The 20,370-nt window shown below is 37.3% G+C and overlaps 1 protein-coding gene across 1 annotated transcript; it reads left to right on the forward strand.

The window, feature by feature from the left end:
* The first annotated feature begins 216 nt into the window (after nucleotides 1–216).
* LOC115769762 (cationic amino acid transporter 2) lies at nucleotides 217–11,630 on the forward strand. Its single transcript, XM_030714717.1, has 4 exons — nucleotides 217–583; nucleotides 4,833–5,093; nucleotides 10,172–10,957; nucleotides 11,020–11,630. Exons 1-4 carry the CDS (start codon nucleotides 217–219, stop codon nucleotides 11,421–11,423), a joined length of 1,818 nt encoding a protein of 605 aa, XP_030570577.1. The 3' UTR covers nucleotides 11,424–11,630.
* The last annotated feature ends 8,740 nt before the right edge of the window (nucleotides 11,631–20,370 follow it).

Raw genomic sequence — 20,370 nt, forward strand, 5'->3', positions numbered from 1 at the left:
CACCTGCCCACTAATTATCTTATAGGTTGTTGTCGTAAAACTCATGCCAGTTTCGAAGACATACAGACAAACCACCGCGAACCTCGCTTGGCAATTTACTGTGTCAAATCGATACACATTGTGCATACAAATAATTAATTGCCCAAAACATTTTTTTCGTTCAATTTAGAAAAATCTATCTATAGTCAGGTTGTGTCTGTTTTCATATATTTCAGTATGCCGAACGGGTACGTAACAAAATTATTTCGCGTTCTCACACGTCGCAAGCCGCTTGAGGACTCTAGTAAATCAAAGTTAGCCAAAGTGCTATCCGCTTTCGATTTGACGGTACTTGGGATTGGCAGTACGCTAGGTGTAGGCGTCTATGTGTTGGCTGGGGAGGTGTCTAAAAGTTATGCGGGTCCAGCTGTGGTCATTAGTTTTCTGATAGCTGCAATAGCCTCAATGTTTGCTGGTCTGTGCTATGCGGAATTCGGTGCACGTGTTCCCAAGGCAGGCTCAGCATACATTTACAGTTATGTGACCATTGGAGAATTTATTGCGTTTCTCATCGGGTGGAATCTTATATTGGAGTACGCAATCGGTAAGTATGATATTGGCTACATCTTTTTATCTTCGACCCATTTAAAATGTATCAAACGAGTATAAGGCTTCGGCGGAAAGAATTAAATAAAGTATTTATATTCACTATATTCATGTCTGTCTGTCTGCGACATATCAAATTTAGGGACTTTAGCCTTGAAAACCTAAGAGATTTGCTTATGTTATTTATTTACTTATTTATTTATTAATGGTCGACAGAACGAGTGTCTTCCTAATTATTCAATACAATTTGCATATAAGTATAATAAACATTTAATGCTAAAAGCCTAGTTAGAGTACACAATTTTCTAAAAGCATCACCAACCGATGGAAGTGTTTTATTTGCCAGTCCGGCCAGCTGTGCCCATTTCACAGCTAATTTTGTCAGTGACGCTATTAGAGCCTACAGCAAGCAAGAGTTATACTAGAGAAAATAGTGTTCTTTAGTAAAATTTGGAAATAATCGTAATTTAATATATTAATAAAGAAAATAAAATACATAGACAAAAAGAAAAGAAAGAAAGAAAGTTATTAATAAAGTAAAGGAATTTGAGCAAGATATAAAGAATGTTAGGTAGATAAGACAGAGAGATAATAATGGAAAATCACCGACCGACCGGTGGGGGAAAACTTATAGCCAGTCCGGTAAGCTATGCCCCTGCTCATAGCTGGGAATGGTCAGTGACTTTCCGAAGGTATCCTGAAAGCAAAGATTTTATTAGGGGTATAGAGAGTTTGGTAGAGAAAACGTGATGTAAACTATTGTAATATTTACATAGCACGCGAAAAGGATTGTGCATAGCGTAGTCTCTTGTGTGTAGATAAAAATAAGGGGCGATAATTTTTGGTTGGTCTGGACGGAACAGAGAATTGAAGACGCCCTAACAAAAGAGGAGAATCTATATAGCCAACAATCAACTTATGTAGGAAGACAACACCGAGAATTGTCCTACGGTTGGTTAACGACGGATGATTAAGAAGAAGCAGTCTGCTGGAGTAGGATGGCCACCGAAGATTAGAGTCCCAATTTAAACCTCGTAAGGCAAAAAGCAGAAATTGCTTCTGAACAGATTCAATACGATCCTGGCTATTGTTATACTGCGGAGACCAGATGAAAGAACAGTATTCAAGGATAGGGCGAACAAGAGAGATGTACGGAAGTTTCGTTATAAAAGGATCGTTAGACTCTTTAGAACATCGTTTAATGAATCCAAATACACCTTTTACCTCATTAACGATGGTATCTATGTGAAGATTGAAGCTGAGTTTAGAAACAAAAGTGAACGGATAGATCCTTAATTGTTAGTAGACGTTGCAATGGAAAATTGTCCATTGTATAGCTGACAAGATAAGGTGTAGTGCGATTGAAGGTCATAAACATACACTTTGAACAATTTAGATGCCATTGATTTGCCAAACACCAAAGTTGCATAGCATTCAAATCATCTTGTAGACGAGAATGATGTAGGGGATTTGTGTATGATAGAATAAGTTTCACATCATTCACATACATAAGTACACGGGCATGTGATATAACAGAGGGGAGATCATTTATAAAAAGAGTAAAGAGTAAAGGTCCAAGATGACTACCTTGAGGAACACCAGAAGTAACGTGAACTTGATTAGAGGTAGTCAGCCTTAGCATTACTCTTTGGGTCCTACCTTTAAATAAGAACTAATCCAAAGCTAAAGATGTGGAGGGAAACCTAATCGGTCAAGCTTAAAAAGTAAAAGGTCATGGTGCACGATCGAGTCAAACGCCTTACTGAAGTCAGTGTAAATGACATCAGCTTGCATTTTCGAAAGGAAAGCATCCTTTACCAAGGAAGAAAACTCTAGCAGATTGCTCGTAGTTGACCGATTCTTTACGAATCCATGTTGAACAGGGGAGACAACTGATTTGCAGAAATGCTGCAAATTCGAAGTGATTATTTTTATACCCTTGCAGAGTGTATTATAATTTTGTGCGTCTGCCTGTTTCTATGCGAACTAGTCTCTAAGTTTTAAAAATATCTTCATGAAACTTTGCAGAAGACCCTTTTTCTGTTGCACGCAGCACAATGTCAAAACCCGCTGGATCGGACCACTATATCATATAGCTGCCATAGGAACGATCGGTCGAAAATTAAGTTTTTGTTTGAAAAAACATTTTGTTTTTCAAGATATCTTGACCAAACTCGGCATTTATTAGTATAAAAAAACATTTTGTTTATCAAGATATCTTGCTCAAACTCGGCATTAACTATTTTCCCTGAGCTTCTTAGATACCGGCAAAGCACTATAAGCATTATGAAAAGGTTGGGTCTGCAAGGGTATTAGATCTTCGGCGTGCCTTTTTTTCTCGTTTCAAATAATTTAGGGATAGCGGATAGTTCCGCAATGCCTGTAATTTTGTCCATCTGTATGTATGAACGCAAGGGTCTCAGAACCTATAAGAGCTAGAGATTTTAGATGTAGATGCTCCTAGTTCCCGCGCAGATCGAGTTTGTTTCAGATAATCGATAACTTGCTCCATTTCCAAGCAATCGATACAAATCGATATCGATATCCTATTTTTTGGGCAATTTTGGTAAATAATAAGAGCTAGAGTCACCAAACTTAACATATAGCTTCTAAAATAGAATATTTATATGCATTTGATGTTGGAAGAAGAGAGTTCAGGGTATCCCCTAGTCGGGAGCTCCCGACTAGAACTACTTACTTGTTTGGCTTGAACTCGTGAACAATCATGTGTGGAGGCTGAAATTTGGGATCACAAATGATTGGGAACATATCATGTGAAACATTTATTTTGAATAATTTAATTTCACGGGGGTGGAGAAATTAAATTTGGTTATTGACACGCTAGCAGAAGATTTGCTAGCAATATAGGCTGCCAATGACTCAGAAGTGGTGTCGAACGAAAGTCGAGACACAAAAACTTGCCTACGAGGGGCAACAACAGTAAAGGTAGGAGCTGATGGGGCTACAGGTAAAACAGGATTTGATGGGGTAAAAGAGGCACCATGATTGTGTTTAATAATCTGGGCTAGATTGCGCGCAGGTCTAGTTCTGCGTCCAGGAGCTCACGGGGCTGACGCGGTTTGGCTAGCTAGGACAGGTTCAGGTAGGGGTCTAATGGGACTACTGCAGGGGATGAAACAGGGGTAATAATTGGGCAGTCGCTCGGAGAAGGCGATAAAGATAACGTAGGTGTCTGGACAGACGGAGAGGGCAAATGCAAAAATTGATGCACCAACCGGCGATTGGTTGGAGACTCGAACTTGTATTTGCTAAGCAACTCAATACTCGAGTCAAAATTACTCGACAGCTGCTTAGCCACGTTACTCAGTTTTAAAGATTGATTTCTCACAGATTTATACATTCAGGAGAAATCAATTTGCTTGTCGATGCATTCTGGTCACGACCAACGCAGCCTTTCTTGGCAATTGCAATTGCACATTTAGCATGCATCATATTCTCACACAGCCAGCAATTAACAAATTGCGGTTGTGCAGAATCATCAGCCTGCTTGAATGTGCAAGGCTTCTTACAGCATAATTACTACAAGCGTTAATAGATAAGTATGCAAGTTGCGAGAGCGCAGAGCAACACGAAAACGGTGCACAAAAATAGAGCAAGTAAACGCTCAAAATATAACTATTCGTACACAAACAAATTGTTTGCAATAATTAAAAGACATGCTGCACAACAGATAGCACTTTTCACAAGTTATAAAAGCTTTTTAAATAAAGCACACGAAATGAAAAATTTAGAAATAAAAAGCAGGATTATAGCGCAAAAAATTATAAAAATCTTGCAGCACAAGTAAAACACGTCAATCACTCTCAACTGAGAACTCTCTTAAGAAAAAAGGTTATTGATTTTTTGAAACAAACTCGTACTGCACGGGCACTGATACTCCTTCGCTTATACGGACGTCAGATCGAGAGACAGACGGACATGGCTAGATCGACTCGGCTATTGATGCTGATCAAGAAGATATATACTTTATGGAGTCGGAGATACTTCCTTTTAACTGTTACTTACATTTACACAAATACAAATACATTACAAATGCAATTCCCATATTATGGGGCTAAAGAAAGAAGAATAACAGCCACCGCTTAAACTGAAACAAAAGGAAGCTAGAATGATTGTAACGGCAGTTCGGCGTGGTGTTCAGGGTATTTCAGTTGGGCACTCTCGACTAGAGAAATTTTATTGAGATTTATGAGCATATCGAATTCCATTGACTTCTTAATCTATAGGTTCCGCCAGTGTTGTCAAAGGGCTAAGCACTTACTTGGACTCATTATGCGGCTATGCCATGCGCGATTTTCTGGTTGCACATCTGCCCATCCATGTGCCTGGCTTCAGCAGCTATCCGGATATATTTGCGTTTATAGTGACTATTCTGTTCTCTTGGGCAATTGCATCGGGAGCAAAGGAGTCTACCAGAATGAATAATGTATTTACCATGATAAATCTCGGCGTGGTGCTATTTGTCATTATTGCAGGACTCTTTAAGGGTGAGTAAGCAAAACTCGACATTATTTTTATACCCATGACGAAAGTTTTAAAATTGTGCAACAAAGTTGCCGACCCCACAAATAAAGTTTTTCGGTCGGAATTTCCTAAATCTCTGAAGCACGCATATCTAAAGGTATTTTGTTGGGCTTTGATAACAAGTTAGAAGCCGATCGGACAAAACACACAACTTTGATCCTAAAAAGTTTAAACAAGAGATTCTAGTCGGGAATTCCCGACTAGGGGATATATATAACCTAAGCCCTCTTCTACCAAAACAAAATGGTGCTATGAGCTCGTTTGCTTCAGTAGTATTAAATACAAATAAGACTGGACCCGTAACCGGCTCCATTAGTGGCTTCGGTAGCAAGAACGATGCTAACAATTCATTCTCAATGAAAAACGAAAAATGACGGTTATCTTCGACACGCCGAAGAGTTAATACCTTTGCAAACTGAAGCAATTTATAATGCTCATAAACCTTGTTCGTATCTAAGAAGCACAGGAAAAATAATTAATGTCGAGTTTGTCCAAGATATCTCGAAAAACACAAACGTTTTCCATACAAAAACTTAATTTTCGACCGATTCTTCCTATGGCAGCTATATGATATAGTTGTCCGAAGTTGATATGATATACTTATATATGTGGAGCATAGTGAAACTCAAACATTCTTAGTTTGGTAAAAATATCTTGATAAACAAAGTTTTTCGTACAAGAACCTCATTTTAAGCCGATCGTTCCTATGGCATCTATATGATATAGTAGTCCGATGTAAATACGATTTTGCAAAACTAAAGGAAGCATAGTGAAATATCTAAATGCCGTGTTTAATCGTAATATCTTATATGGCAAAAAAGTTTTCTATGCAACAACTTAATTTTCGACCGATCGTTCTTATGGCAGCTATATGATATAGTGGTCCAATCTAGCTGGCTCCGACATATGTACTGCGTGCAACAGATAGAGAGACTTCTGCAATGTTTCATACTAATAGCTATTAAACAGAGACTAGTTTGCATAGAAACAGATAGACGGAAATGGCTATTTCGACTCGGCTTTTGATACTGATTAAGAATATATATACTTTATTTGTCGGAGATGTCTCATTCGATGCGTTACACATTTCACGACAAAATTATAAACCCCTCTGCAAAGGTATAAAAATAGATAAAATTACAATCGTATTTGCAATGCTGTTTATAGAATTCAAAAAAGACGGTAATGAATGCAATTTGCTCTAGCCGGCGCACACATGTCAACATAAGCGCATGTTTTGTTTAATAACTATTATGTTTCTTTACCGGTTTTATGTAATTTTCACCATTAGATCTTATTGAGCTATAGAATATTCGTTTATTCTCAAAACCTCAATTGCATTAAGATGATGGCTTAAATTGGGGGATAGTTCCAATTGGCTTATATGTTCAATTTATAGCTAAAAGGTGGTGCGAGAGGTTTTGGTAGCTATAAAATGCAAGATACGGGACCCTTATATACTGTTATAGAAGCTGCATGTCCAGTTTAGAAACTTGAGCTCTTAAAACCTAAGAAGTTTAAATAGAGTTTCGGTATCGAAATTTATCGATTGGAGCTTGGAAACGGGGCAAGTTATCGAGAGTCGCAAATAAAATCGTACTACACGGACACTACGAGGACCATCGTTCAAAATTTTTCTAGTACTTATAGGTTCGGAAATGCTAGTGTTCATATATACAGGCTGACGGACTGATGGACAGACAGACGACATGGCTAGATGAACTCGGGTATTGAGGCTGATTAAGTATAAGCGAAATAAAATTAAAAACATAATGTAAAACAAGTAAGAGCCTCCAGTTGAAAGATCCCGACTAGGGGATACCCTCTTTTTCCAGCCCAGCCAAACAAACATTTTCTTTAATAGCGTTTGTGTTTCTTAACCGATGTTGATGATATTTTCTACAGTACATCTTATTGTATTATAGAATATTCGTGTACTATAAAAATAACGTTTGCATTAAAATTGTGGCTTATATTGGTGGGCAGTATAAATTTGTTTATTTATTTGTCTTCTATCTATAAGGTAGTAGAGGGTAGGTGGTGATAGCTATTTAATGGAAAACACTTTCTATATATATGCTATTTTAGAAGCGACATGTGAAGTTTGACGACTCTAGCTTTTATTATTTACCAAAATTGCTTAAAATACAGGATTTCGATATCGATTTTTATCTATTACATGGAAACGGGGCAAGTTATCGAATATCGGAAACGAATTCAACGGACGGACATGACTATTGATGCTGATCAAGAATATATTTAATTTATAGGGTCGGAGATGGTTTCTTCTGCCTGTTACATATTTTTCCAAATCGCTAAAACACATATTCATTTAAGTTACATAATAAGTTTGAGCTTGAGGCCGATCGGATAGTAAACAAAAAAGGTTTATACAAGCGTTTTTCACGATCCATACTTTTGGGTATAATTTCCAAAACCCCTTCTTAGCGGCCACCTTCACCATATAAAGTAACCACAGTAAAAATTTCAGCTTTGTTGCAATTTTGGATTGGGCTGTGCGTTGATCAATCAGTCAGGACAAACAGTTTTTATATAAAAACTGGCGGGTAAAACCCGGCCTTGCCCGTGGCACTTACAAAATAAATTTTCTAAAAAAGCTTTAAAAATGTGTTTCACACTAATCTGAGGTAAGCGAACAACTTTCATACGAACGTTTTCCGCCAATTTACCACTGTTGCGGGTGGAATTTCTCAAATCGCTGAAACAGGTATTCCTTATGTCCCTATGTACAGCTTTGAAAATAAGTTTGAAGCCACGAAATCTTTGACCTCTATTTCCAGCAAGGAGGAATGGATTTTCCAAAAACCCATTAGATGAATTTAGACAAAGATCTTCGAAAAGAATTCAATATTCTGTCATATGCCAGACTGGAACTTTTGTCTGAAAACTATTTTCCTCAGTCTTGTTCGATGAATATTGGTAATCTGATTTAAAATTATTTCGAGATATGTGCTACCTATGTTGGGACACTGCATGTGACTCCAAACTCATTACTCAGACACCAAACTAAAGCGATAAAAATGAGGCTTTGCAATACGAAATATTTAAAAATGTTCATGTTTGGGTATATAACCTCTGCAATTAATAAGTTCTGTGTTATGTCCGAATTTGAGGCACGCTGGAGGCGACGCGGCGACAGTTTGGCTAATGGGTGCTCCAAAATGGGGGCCAAAATTGGAATACACACACTATTGCCGGAAAAACTGGCCAAGAAGTCGGCGGAAAAATATGAGGAAGATATAGAACGCCAGACAGCTTATAGAACACAGGGCAGATACCATAAGTGTAGTACCTACTGGTTTATTTATTTATTTATTAACCAATGCTGGTAGCTTTCACGTTATCTTAAATTAAAACAAGTAAAAGGTTCTAGTCGGGACTAGGGGATACCCTAAACCCTCTTATTCCAACACCAAGTAAGAAAAATAAATTAGCAAAAAAAAAAAAGTTCCCTTGGCAGGGTTCGAACTCGCAACTAACCGCACTACTTGCTGCCGTCTCTACTCAACAGCCACACCAGCCAAAAAAAAAATAGTTTCCTCGGTAGGGCTCGAGGTCGCCACACACCTCGCCACTTCCCACCGCCTCTACTCAACAGCCACACCTATAATTAAGTCTTATTGAGAAAAAACGAATTAAAATAGCAGCACAGAAAACAATACAATCACAATTGTAATACTGTTGATGAATACGAAGCAGACGCGCACGAATGTGCACGAATATATTCTTCGAATTTGCGCTAGTACCGCAAAGAATATTTGTATATTCTCAGAAAGTAAATTGTATTTAAATTGTAGCTTAAATTGGTGGGCAATACAAGTTGGGTTATTAACTTGATTTATAGCTATGAGGTAGTAGCGGGGAGGTGGCGATAGGTATAAAATGAAAGATACCTGACATATATATAATATTCTAGAAGTAAAATATCAAGTTTGTTTACTCTAGCTCTTAATATTTACCAAAATTGCTAAAAAAAAACACAGGATGTCGATATCGATTTTTATCGATTGCTTGGAAACGGAGTAAGTTATCGATTATCGGAAACAAACTCGATCTGCGCAGGCACTAGGAGGATCTACATCTAAAATTTCAGGTCTCTAGTCTTATAGGTTCTGAGATCCTTGCGTTCATACATACGGACGGACGGACGGACGGACGGATAGACAGACGGACATGACATCACGAATATATATACTTTATGGGGTCGGAGATGCTTCCTTCTGCCTGTTACATACATTTTGATTTTGCACAAATACAATATACCCTTTTTACCCATTTTCAATGGGTTCAGGGTATAATGAAACCGCGACGTTCCGGCAGCGCCATGGGCAGACAGCTGACTGCGCCTCGTGCCGTTCTTCAGCAGCCACACAGCGCGTGTATGCGCGGGATCATATTTCTATTGGCTGGCTGTTGACCATCCGGCACTGCACCGTCTTCTTCTGCAAGTGTCGCAACATTGTTGCGACGGCATCCGGTTGCCCAGCTGGACTAGCTGGTGATAACTTAAATATTATTCTAGAAGCTGCATGTTAGGTTTGGTAACTCTTGCTCTTAAAACCTAGAGGTTTCCTCAAAAAACACGAACTCAATATCGATTTTTTGGAAACGGGACAAGTTTTCGATTATCGGAAACAAACTCGTACTGCGCGGGCTCTGCGAGGACCAAATCTCAAGTCTCTAACTTTTATAGGTTCTGATATCCTTGCTTTTATCGACTCGGCTGCTGATTTTATACACTTTTTATCAATTTCAATGGGATCAGGGTATAAAAATCAAAGCCGAAATAATTACTTTTATAACATATAAACTTTAAAATATAGTAACAGTGAGCAGTATGAGTCTTATGTTAATTCTGCCCCTATAGATTTATAGCTCACACACTTTGTAAGAAACTGTTAAAGAATATAAATATTGGGCGTTACACAAACTTTGTGAGAAATTGTTATTGAAAATGTTTATCTGAGCATCTCTACATATCTGTTCACGCTTATATAAAAGATAAATAATCTTCATTTAGTTTCCAGCACTAACTGGAATATACCTAAATCTGCAGTACCCGAGGATTATGGCGATGGCGGTTTTATGCCGTATGGAATTTCTGGTGTTATCAAAGGAGCAGCTGTTTGTTTTTATGGCTTCATAGGCTTTGATTGCATTGCTACAGCTGGTGAAGAAGCTAAAAACCCAAAAAAATCAATACCATTTGCAGTGATTGTATCGCTAGCGACGATCTTTCTGGCCTACTTTGGTGTGTCCATCGTCCTTACTATGATGTTACCATACTATGCACAGGATGAAAGTGCTCCACTGCCACACGTCTTTCGTATCCATGGATGGCACGTGGCTGAATATGTAGTATCCATAGGTGCAATGTTTGGATTGTGCGCTAGTCTAATGGGTGCTATGTTTCCCCTACCGCGCATTGTATTTGCCATGTCCAATGATGGGTTGCTGTTTAAATGTTTGGGCGATATAAGTAGTAAGTATAAAACACCATTCAAAGGCACCATGCTGACGGGCCTGTTGTGTGGAATACTGGCGGCCGTATTTAATCTGAGTCAGTTGGTCAACATGATGTCCATTGGCACACTGCTGGCGTACTCAATGGTGGCAAGCTGTGTGCTTATGTTGCGCTACGAGGTAGACGATCGGCGCGACAGTCGCACCCTTGGTAGTGGACGCATCATAAGTAACAGCGTGGAGCAGTCATGCGCTTGGTGGAGGCGTCTTCTAAATACCAACAATCAGTTTGTTTCCACCAAACAGTCGGCGCGCATTGTAACAGTCATTGTTACTTTGTTCTGTAAGTTAAGATGTGAAATATTAATTTCGTATTCAGATTGACTTTTAGACTATCCTTCGCAGCGATCTGGTGCCTGGTTTTCTCGAAAATTCTTACTATATTCGAGGAAGATCTCGAACATGTGACCAAATATAATGTGCTGTTTTTAATACTTGCTAGCATACCATTGATAATTATGTTGATCATCATATCGCGTCAGCCCACCTCCGGAGCTAAGTTGTCATTCAAGGTTCCTCTGGTGCCTTGGCTGCCAGGCATTTCTATACTTATAAACATATATTTGATGATAAAACTGGATGTATTAACTTGGATGCGCGTTAGTATATGGATTGGCATTGGACTGTTCATCTTTCTTTCTTATGGTATCCGCCACAGTCGTCTAAAACTGAGGGACCAACGCAACAATTCCATTGCCCTACTTAGAGATTCTAGCGAAGCGCCATTTATAAGTCAAGAGCATCATTAGCATACAAGACTCCTCGAAAGCTATATAAAATATTTTATAAGATCTCAAATTGCTGATTAAATATATATAATAACACAACGCAGGAACGTTCCAAAAAGGCAAATGATGTCACACTGGTATTGATGCACATCTTGTCTTTAATACATATGTATGTACGTGCGTCAGATAAGCATTCGTCACTGAGTGTCAATTTTTGGAGATCCAGAAACAGAATTACATGATTAACGCAGTTATTTTATTTAATTATTTTAAAGCTCACAGCTCAATAAATTTTTATTTACAAATCCGAAAATCAATTTTTGTAGAATACACACTCATTTATATATATATATACATGTACATATACTAGATATATTCACCCACATTTAATATCGACGAAGAGAGCATTTAAAATGTGATAAGCAATAAACTTTCATGGAATCGTTTACTGCTAATTTACCACAGTCTTGAATGGAATTTCTAAAATCGCTGAAAGTCATTAAGCTCTTTTGTAGGTCTTTGAATATAAGTTTTAGGGTCTTGGTAATATAACATTTTTAAGGTGGAACTAATAAGTAAGTAGTGAAGTAATAAGTAAAATTACGCATCTGTGCGTCTACATCGTTCGATTGTTCGTAAGCGACAGATTATGCTATACTTAGGACTAACAATTAGCACACAGCAAAACAAAATACTTTAGTGTGACCAGGATTCAAATATTAGTTGTTGCAGAAAAGTTACGCATATTTCTATACAGGGCAATCAGACGAAACTTAATGCTGCCCCCAAAAAGTTAAGAAGGAAGAAGAAGGTGTTAGTAGGGAAAATACTGTTATTAAGAAAAAACGAGAAAGAAGAGCTATCTTCGGCACGCCGAAGATCTAATACCCTCAGAGTGCTTTGCCCGTATCTAAGAAGCAGAAGGAAAATAGTTAATGCCGAGTTTGGTCAAGATATCTTGATAAGCAAACAAATTTTCCATACAACAACTTAATTTTCGACCGATCGTTCCTATGGCAGCTATATGATAAAGTAGTCCGATCTTAATGAGAGATTGTATATGTCGGAGTGCGAGTATTATTCTCCTTTCAATAAAGCTTCAACATTGATGAACATGTTGACATTAGCCAGATTTGCATAGTGCTATGCGCAGCATTTTCACAAATGTCTTTTAGATCTATCAAATTATTAATTATTTTTCCATAAAACTTTTTTGGCACAACTCTTCTTAACTCCAGTCAAAACAAAATGGAACAAGCTCACCAATTGAGCCTCTTGGCTCGGATATCCAACGCCGCTCGTTGAAACTCCTTTTATACATGATGACGCAACTGATTCTTTAGGTAGCGAACCAGATCCCACTTCAGATGTCGGATTGCGAGTATTATTCTCCATTCAATAAAGCCTCAGAGCGCAGCGAGTTTTAATGTGTAAATTAAATCGATCTGCTGGTCCAGCGATGCGATAGTTGATCCGTCTCTCGTCCAGCGATGCCTAGTCCAGTGATATTTAGGACGATTATGGTGGAGAGTTTGACTTCACTCTCTTTGCTAATTACTGGCCTTGTGGCTCAGCAATGTTTTTGTAATATATAACAAGTGATATTTACGGCAGCGTGCCGGAGTAGTGCAAGTTTATTCTTAAACGTCAAATACAAAACTAAATTGTGGTATAAAATTGAATTGGAATTATACCTAAAACTTGGATCTATATACTACAAAGCTACAGTCGGCAAGCCGACTCAGCATAAGCGACAACGCGGATACTTGCAGCATAGTCAAGTGTCAGGTTACCGCTGCTGACCGTTGCGGTCAGGCCGCTGAACTCATGTGTCAGCGGAATGTGCTTGGTTGTAAATGGGTTAATATAAGTATTGTGCAAGTTTCGTATACAGCGTTATTTTGGTGCAATTCTTAAGTGTTAACTTGTACGCGTCTCCGGAAGCAACAGAATACAACGACCTTCCTTTTCACTTTGTATCCCATCGAACCACACTCGGCGACATTGTCGCCTCGCCTTGATAGTTCTAAGCAAAGCGACAATAATGCTTCTAAAACAGTCGCAACATACAACTTCATATGCCATTCCCAAACATTGTGAACTGCCAAATATTTTGACATTCCCAATCATTAAGCATAGTAAAACTAAAACATGCCGAGTTTGGTCAAGATATCTTGAAAAACAAAATGTTTTTTCATACAAAAACTTAATTTTCGACCGATCATTCCTATGGCAGCTATATGATATAGTCGTCCGATCCAGCTGGTTTTCACATATGTGCTGCGTGCAACAGAAAGAGGGACTTCTGCAATATTTCATTAAGATAGATAGACGGACAGACGATCAGACGGACAGACGGACATGGCTATATCGACTCGGCTGTTGATGCTGATCAAGAATATATATACCTTATGTAGAATATATATATGTCAAGTTTGGTAACTTTAGCTTTTATTATTTACCAAAATTGAGCAAAAAACAGGATTTCGATTTCGATTTTTATCGATTGCTTGAAGACGGAGTAAGTTATCGATTATCGGAAACAAACTCGATCTGCGCGGGAACTAGGAGCACCTACATCTAAAATTTCAAGTCTCTAGCTCTTATAGGTTCTGAAATCCTTGCGTTCATACATACGGACGGACGGACAGACAGACGGACATGGCTAGATCGACTCGGCTATTGGTGCTAATCAAGAATATATATACTTTATGGGGTCGGAGATGCTTCCTTCTGCCTGTTACATACATTTGGCTTTCGCACAAATACAATATATCCCTTTACCCATTTTTAATGGTATAAAAAGCACACCACAAATTCTGTCCTTGCTATCCCATTTTGTTTGAGGCTACAGTCTATGATCTTAGCTTCTGCACCCTTCTAATTCATTGTTGTGGTTTCTAAGCACTGCTATGCCTATAATTCCCAGTCATGTTTTCTTCTTCTCCACTCGCTTTCAACTTGCAAGCAGATCGGCAGATTTTTATAATTTTTTATTTTTCGACCCGCAAGGCACCTGTTCTCAAAATAGGGTATTTTAACTATTCATAAGCAATGTAACCAAATTACACAAACCATCTTATACATACATTTTTATTTAATGTCTATAAAAAATATAATTTTGTGTTTAGTGTGCAACTATTAGTACAGTCAATAATAATTGTTTTCCATATAAATTATATATCATTCATATAAAAAATAGTATCAATGCCCCAAATATTTGTTTATGTGTGTCTCATCTTACACATATTGGTGCAAATCTGCATATATGTATGTGTCTGCCAAGCCAAGGGAACTCTGTGAATTTAAGAAGATTGCAACATGTTGCATATGTCAACAAATTATATGTTATATAAAAGACCCCATTCATAAATTATTTAAATGTACGTAATAAAAGTAGAAATGTATACTAAACATCACAAGAAATAAAATTCTGTGAAACTTGACATTATAATATATGATGTTGGTGCGCCGTGCACGTAACCCTTTGATTTGAGTGCCATGACCTGTTGGTATTCAAATTTTCTAGCTACTTGCGCCGAGACTCGGCTCTGCAATAACATTAGTACCCAAATTGTGCTGTTGAAAAAATGGGGTTTCCTGCGCACTGTTGTTGTTTTGCAAGTGATTTGTTGTTTCTTCCTATGGTAAAAAAAACTTTTTTTGGGTTTGATTTTGCGTTAGCGGACCAACCCAATCTATGTCTCATGAATTTTAAAACGGTAAAAAAAGTTCAGAGTGTCAGTTCATCTTTTTCTCTTTGTTAGTCAATGATGCCATACATAACCTCTCAAAAATATTATATGATTATTTAAATAATTATTCTACGCATGTTTCTTTATTCAGAGCACAATTATTGTAAAAAACGAAGCAGCCACCACGCAGCGGCAAATTGGAGAAAAAATCGTTGAATCGCACTTTTTACCAAGGATGCTTTGATTCTGCAAAAAATGTGAAACACTTAAATAATTTTTCATATAGGTACATACTTAAAAATGAATTTGAGCGCGAAATGTCATTCACCAAGTCTTTGACCCCCATTTCCACCAAGGAGGAATACATTTTTGGAAAAGTGTGAAACACCCCTCAAATTAATTTGAACAAATAACTTTGAAATTGAATTTGAGGCCGATCGGATGGTAAACAAAAAAGTTTCATACAAACGTTTTTCGTGATTTTTCCATACTTGCGGGTGGAATTTCCCGAAACTTTCTTAACGTACACTTTTATCACATAAGGTAACTACAGAATTTCAGCTTCCTAGCTCTTACGGTTTAGGCTGTGCGTTGATCACCAATCAGTCAGTTAGCCAGTCAGTCAGGATAAAGATATCATGGAAGAACCAAGCATATATAAGTTCTATTTGAATGAGAAAGTTTGTGTTTTGTCAAAGAATTGTTTACTCATGTAAATATAATAAATTCTTCGAGGGATATTGCCAAGGATTCTGTAAGTATTTATTAAAATTCACACAAATTAATTTACGGTGCTCGGGTATCTCCTAGTCGGAGACTGAAACTAGGGGCATTCTTACATGCTATGTATGTTTTTTTTTCAATATTGTGACAGTGTTATTAAACGACCGCTTTGCATGCTAATGGGACGCCGGGTTCATCCTCCCTTTCATAAATTTTAGCATTATCAACGATCTGGCAGAGTAAGAAATTGCTAGAGTAAGAAATTGCTGCTTACATTTCAAATTGTTAATGTGAAAAAGAAAACAGTTTAGCCAGTCAGTAAATATGATGTATGCGCAGTGAGTTCAGAATACACAAATTATTTTTATTTTAGCTGGTCTTTGAACGTTTAATTCTGCCGAAAGTAATCGATATGAGTACTAATAAGGAAAATGGTTTAGTCTTTACACTTTGGGGCGAGCTTTTTTATTTCCTGAATTAACGCATGCGCAGCAGAAATCTGTCACCGGTTGATTCAATTCAACTCATATATGTACATACATATCCAAGTACTGCAACACCCTGTGAACAACCCCCGAAATACTTAATGATAAGACAACCCAGACAGCCAGCCAGCCACACTAGAGTTACAACCACTATTACAAATATACACATATGCGAAGAGAAAACGATTGGCTTTATGCGCTCTCTTGCATACTCGTGATGTTCTCCCATGCAAGACTTCAAGGCTTTACAGTTACGAAAATTCAAAGGGCTCCATCAGCTCAGACAGTCAGTTATTCGACAAAGTTTACTACTGTCGTGTGCGCTTTACTTAAGAAGCGGAAGAGATACGGGGATATGTAAAACGGCAACGTAGGCAAATATAATAATCACAAGTTTTGCCCCTCTCCCAATGTGTGCTACTTATGTGTGTGTACAAAAAATCAGTAAAATTTTAGTGCAAATGTCTCGAGAATTGTGAGCCCAATGCTTAAATGTTTTCAAATGTAATTATATAATAAATAAAAGAGCTGCAAAATAATCATCCCTGTCGAGTGGCCGAGCACCTCAAGTTGGTAAAAGTAGCCAACACAGAGAAATAATTCATAGAGGCTTCTACGTGTGTTAGTGTTAGGAGTAGTAATTTTGAGTGACGTATTTAATTTTTTTCGAATAACTGCATTGTGTAGACTCGACGACAACCTTCATCCGGAAGTGATTTGTACGTAGCCAAGTCGCTGAAATTTTACACCCAGCCCGACACCAAAATGACCCAACCATTAACAAGACCACCAGTAAGCATGGAGGTAAGCGGAAAATGTTGCCATTCGGTAAATAACATGTACAACAGCTTTTCCTAATCCACGATTTTGCCGTCTCTATTATAGACATTTGCGCAAATCGATTTTAAAACAATCAAAACTACGCGCAGCAATGAAAACAAAGCAAAACAAGCTGTCGAGTGGCCGACTACCAAAGACACTCGCCGCCAGCTGCGTACTTTTGCATAGCGGCAGTGTTTTGTATGTCCAGCTTGTACTTAAAAATTTAGTAGCTAATAACTTTTCTGGTTAAAATTAGTGTTTTTTCTATTAAGACAAATGAAAGGTTAGGGGGTGGTATTTATATTGGTAGAACCTCTTTACCAAATTAGCTAGCTCTGACCTCCAATTTATCTAAAATATGGCCGAAAACTTGCGTTGGAAATCGATATTTATGGATTTTACACAAGCAGGGGAATAATCGAATACGTATAATAGACAAAATTCTCCATCTGCCTGTTATATACACTTGCACATCCCTTGACCTTTTTATACTCAGTTTTACTAAGTCGAAAAGAGTACATTGGTTTTATTCTGTCGGTTTCTCTGCCCGTACGATGGTTAATTTTACGCGATAGAAGCTAGACACTTAATTCTTAAAATATATGATATTTGTGCGTATATCCGCGTCAGAGAAATTGTTAAAATATTCGGACCACGCCCACCAGAATGTGGGCAAGCCGCGGAACCCTATAACTCTCACAAGATCTTAATAATGACCTTCTGTAACAACCAGATAAACATATTTAGTTTTAAAGAAGAAGGAAGAAGAGGGTTCAGGGTATCCCCTAGTCGGGAGCTCCCGACTAGAACCTCTTACTTGTTTATAAAGCTTTTGTTTAAAGACCTTAATCTGTACCGTGGAAAAGTGCACACTTCACAGTAGTTGGATGGTATTCTCCTCTGCATGCAGATTTGTCCGCCCCATCTGTATTATCGCTGCTGAATGGACATTTCAATTATAAAAATGATTAAGATTAAAGCTTAGTTAAGAATTGTGAAAATAAATATGGTAAGAATAATATTTTGTTTTTGCATTTCCTTTGGATCCTAAATTACTGATATGTCCGTCACATGTGTCATTTCCTTACAGGCAAAAATCAAATCAATGCAATAATATTTGTCAAAAATGGTAGTATAATTGGGGTGAGGCTTTATCAGATGCCATAGAAGTGAATGAATGGAAAAAGCAAACAGCTGGCAATGACCAAGAAAAGTTAAAGCTGCCAATTAAAGCTTAAAGCAAGTCAAAGTGTTTTATTAGATTAGCATTTTCTTTATATTAATAAGGGCCACAGGTAAATTATCCTATATAATAGTACCTGTTCGGCTGTAAATATTACTAGAGACTATACTCCAGATACAAAGTCATTCTTCTATGACAGGTCAATTACATAGAAATTTATCGTAAAGCCTAAAAAACGTTTTTCTTTTTGAAGGACTAATACTTGGCTTTAGATGCTTTACACAGTCAATACCAAAAAGGGAAGAGAATAGGACAGTGTCTAAAAACCCCTATCATTCTTGGATCACTTCAGCAAAGTTATGCCATGCAAGCCACCCCTATCAAAGCGATAAAAAGCGAGACAGAAAGGATATCTTCTTATACCCTTGTAGCTATTTTCCTTTTGCAGATATCGGAGAATTTTGCCCTACTAATGAGTTCGATTTTGTTGGAAAGGGGAAGGTTATTATCGATGTTAGTTTTTTTCTTTTTTCTAAGTTTTACTCATTGATGGTAAAAATGGTAATGGTTGTTATGGGGTCAGAAGAAACATCCCAACAACATCACAAAACTACAAAACCTAGAGCTTTCAAATTGAAATACATATTCTCGTATACCATGCGCAAAAAATTGATCCAGTGAATGTTTTTATACCCTTGCAGAGAGTACTATAATTTTTTCTCGAATTGTGTAACGCATAGAAGGAGTCATCTCCGATCTCATCTGCAAGAGTAGTATATCTTCGGCATTTCGACGATATCCTTACTTGCTCGTTTCAAGCATAATATGTTATTATGAAATTTAAAAAATCGACTTTTTAAGCTAGTGCCCTAAACTCTTATAAAGGTATAACTGTAAACACCGAATCTAGTCTTTTTAGCACTTTTCCTATTGTGTGAATGAAATAAGGGTATATAAATGTTCAGGGTATTTCCTTGTGGGCGACTCCCGGCTAGACCACACCAACTCTTTTTAATGTAATTGAGTAGTTAGATGTATAAATACAAAGGTACATTACATCTAAGAAAGTTAATAAAATCATAAATTAGGCCTTGTACAAATTAAGTACAATATTAAATTATTTGTTTTACTGTTTTTTGAAAGAAAATATATAGCATTTTTAATATATCTAATGGTGTTACTATTATAATAGTAATTATAATTGTTATTGATATCCAAACACATCGGCAAGAGTTTATCAGCGTCGAGCTAAGTATTCTCCACTACAAGCTCTATTGTTACAGTCAATCGAAATGCAAGCATTTCTAATTTAAACAAATTAACGAATATTCTAAAATATGGAAAGGTCGCCAAAACCATCAATATACAAATTAAAGAACAAAATACATACATATGTATACGTGTCATTTCGTGATGTCCGTTTGCAGAGAAAACAATTCCTCCTCCATAAAGTGTATATATCCTTGATCAGTATCAATAGTCCGGGTCGAGTAAATCATGTCAGTCTCTCTTTTTTCGTGCGCTGTCGGAGATACGGTATTTTACGCAGGCAGTATAAATATCAAAAGTAAATGTTTCTTTTAGTTTTTTTGTTTTTTTTTTTCCCATTTTTTTTTACCTTTTTGTAATAGATATGTATAATATAATATAGAAATATAGAGATATTTGAATGTAGTAGCTTACTAATTATTTAGACCATGAGTGTATCTAAATGAGGAAGTATATGCATAATATAAGTAAAATCTTATTTACGTTGGACTACTATATATACCTCTATATACAGTCTTTGGAATGTCGAAGATAACTGTTCTCTCTCATTCAACCTGCAAAACAGGATAGCAAACTGAATAAAACATGTGGTAATCTACGAACGAAGAGGACGGCTTTATAGTTGTCATCGTTCTCACACTGCAACCAACTAAAACATAGACGACTAATGACCTAGAGGATAACCGGTAGACGGTGTCATGCAGCTATACTAATACGTTCTTTAATGAAAAGGGTATTCGTTAGAGCCAGAGCTTTAGAGTATTCTGGTAAAAGGCGATGGGCTTGCCGGC

Source organism: Drosophila novamexicana, unplaced genomic scaffold, assembly GCF_003285875.2.
Source record: "Drosophila novamexicana strain 15010-1031.04,08,12 unplaced genomic scaffold, DnovRS2.1 tig00004554-arrow-pilon, whole genome shotgun sequence".
Classification (NCBI taxonomy): domain Eukaryota; kingdom Metazoa; phylum Arthropoda; class Insecta; order Diptera; family Drosophilidae; genus Drosophila; species Drosophila novamexicana.

Excerpts from the sequence above, each read along its gene's own strand:
- LOC115769762 (XM_030714717.1), top strand. The coding sequence starts at position 217 with ATGCCGAACGGGTACGTAACAAAATTATTTCGCGTTCTCACACGTCGC. Across the intron at positions 5,094-10,171 it reads TATTGCAGGACTCTTTAAGG|TTTCCAGCACTAACTGGAAT; the intron begins GTGAGTAAGCAA and ends ATCTTCATTTAG. Across the intron at positions 10,958-11,019 it reads AGTCATTGTTACTTTGTTCT|CGATCTGGTGCCTGGTTTTC; the intron begins GTAAGTTAAGAT and ends TATCCTTCGCAG.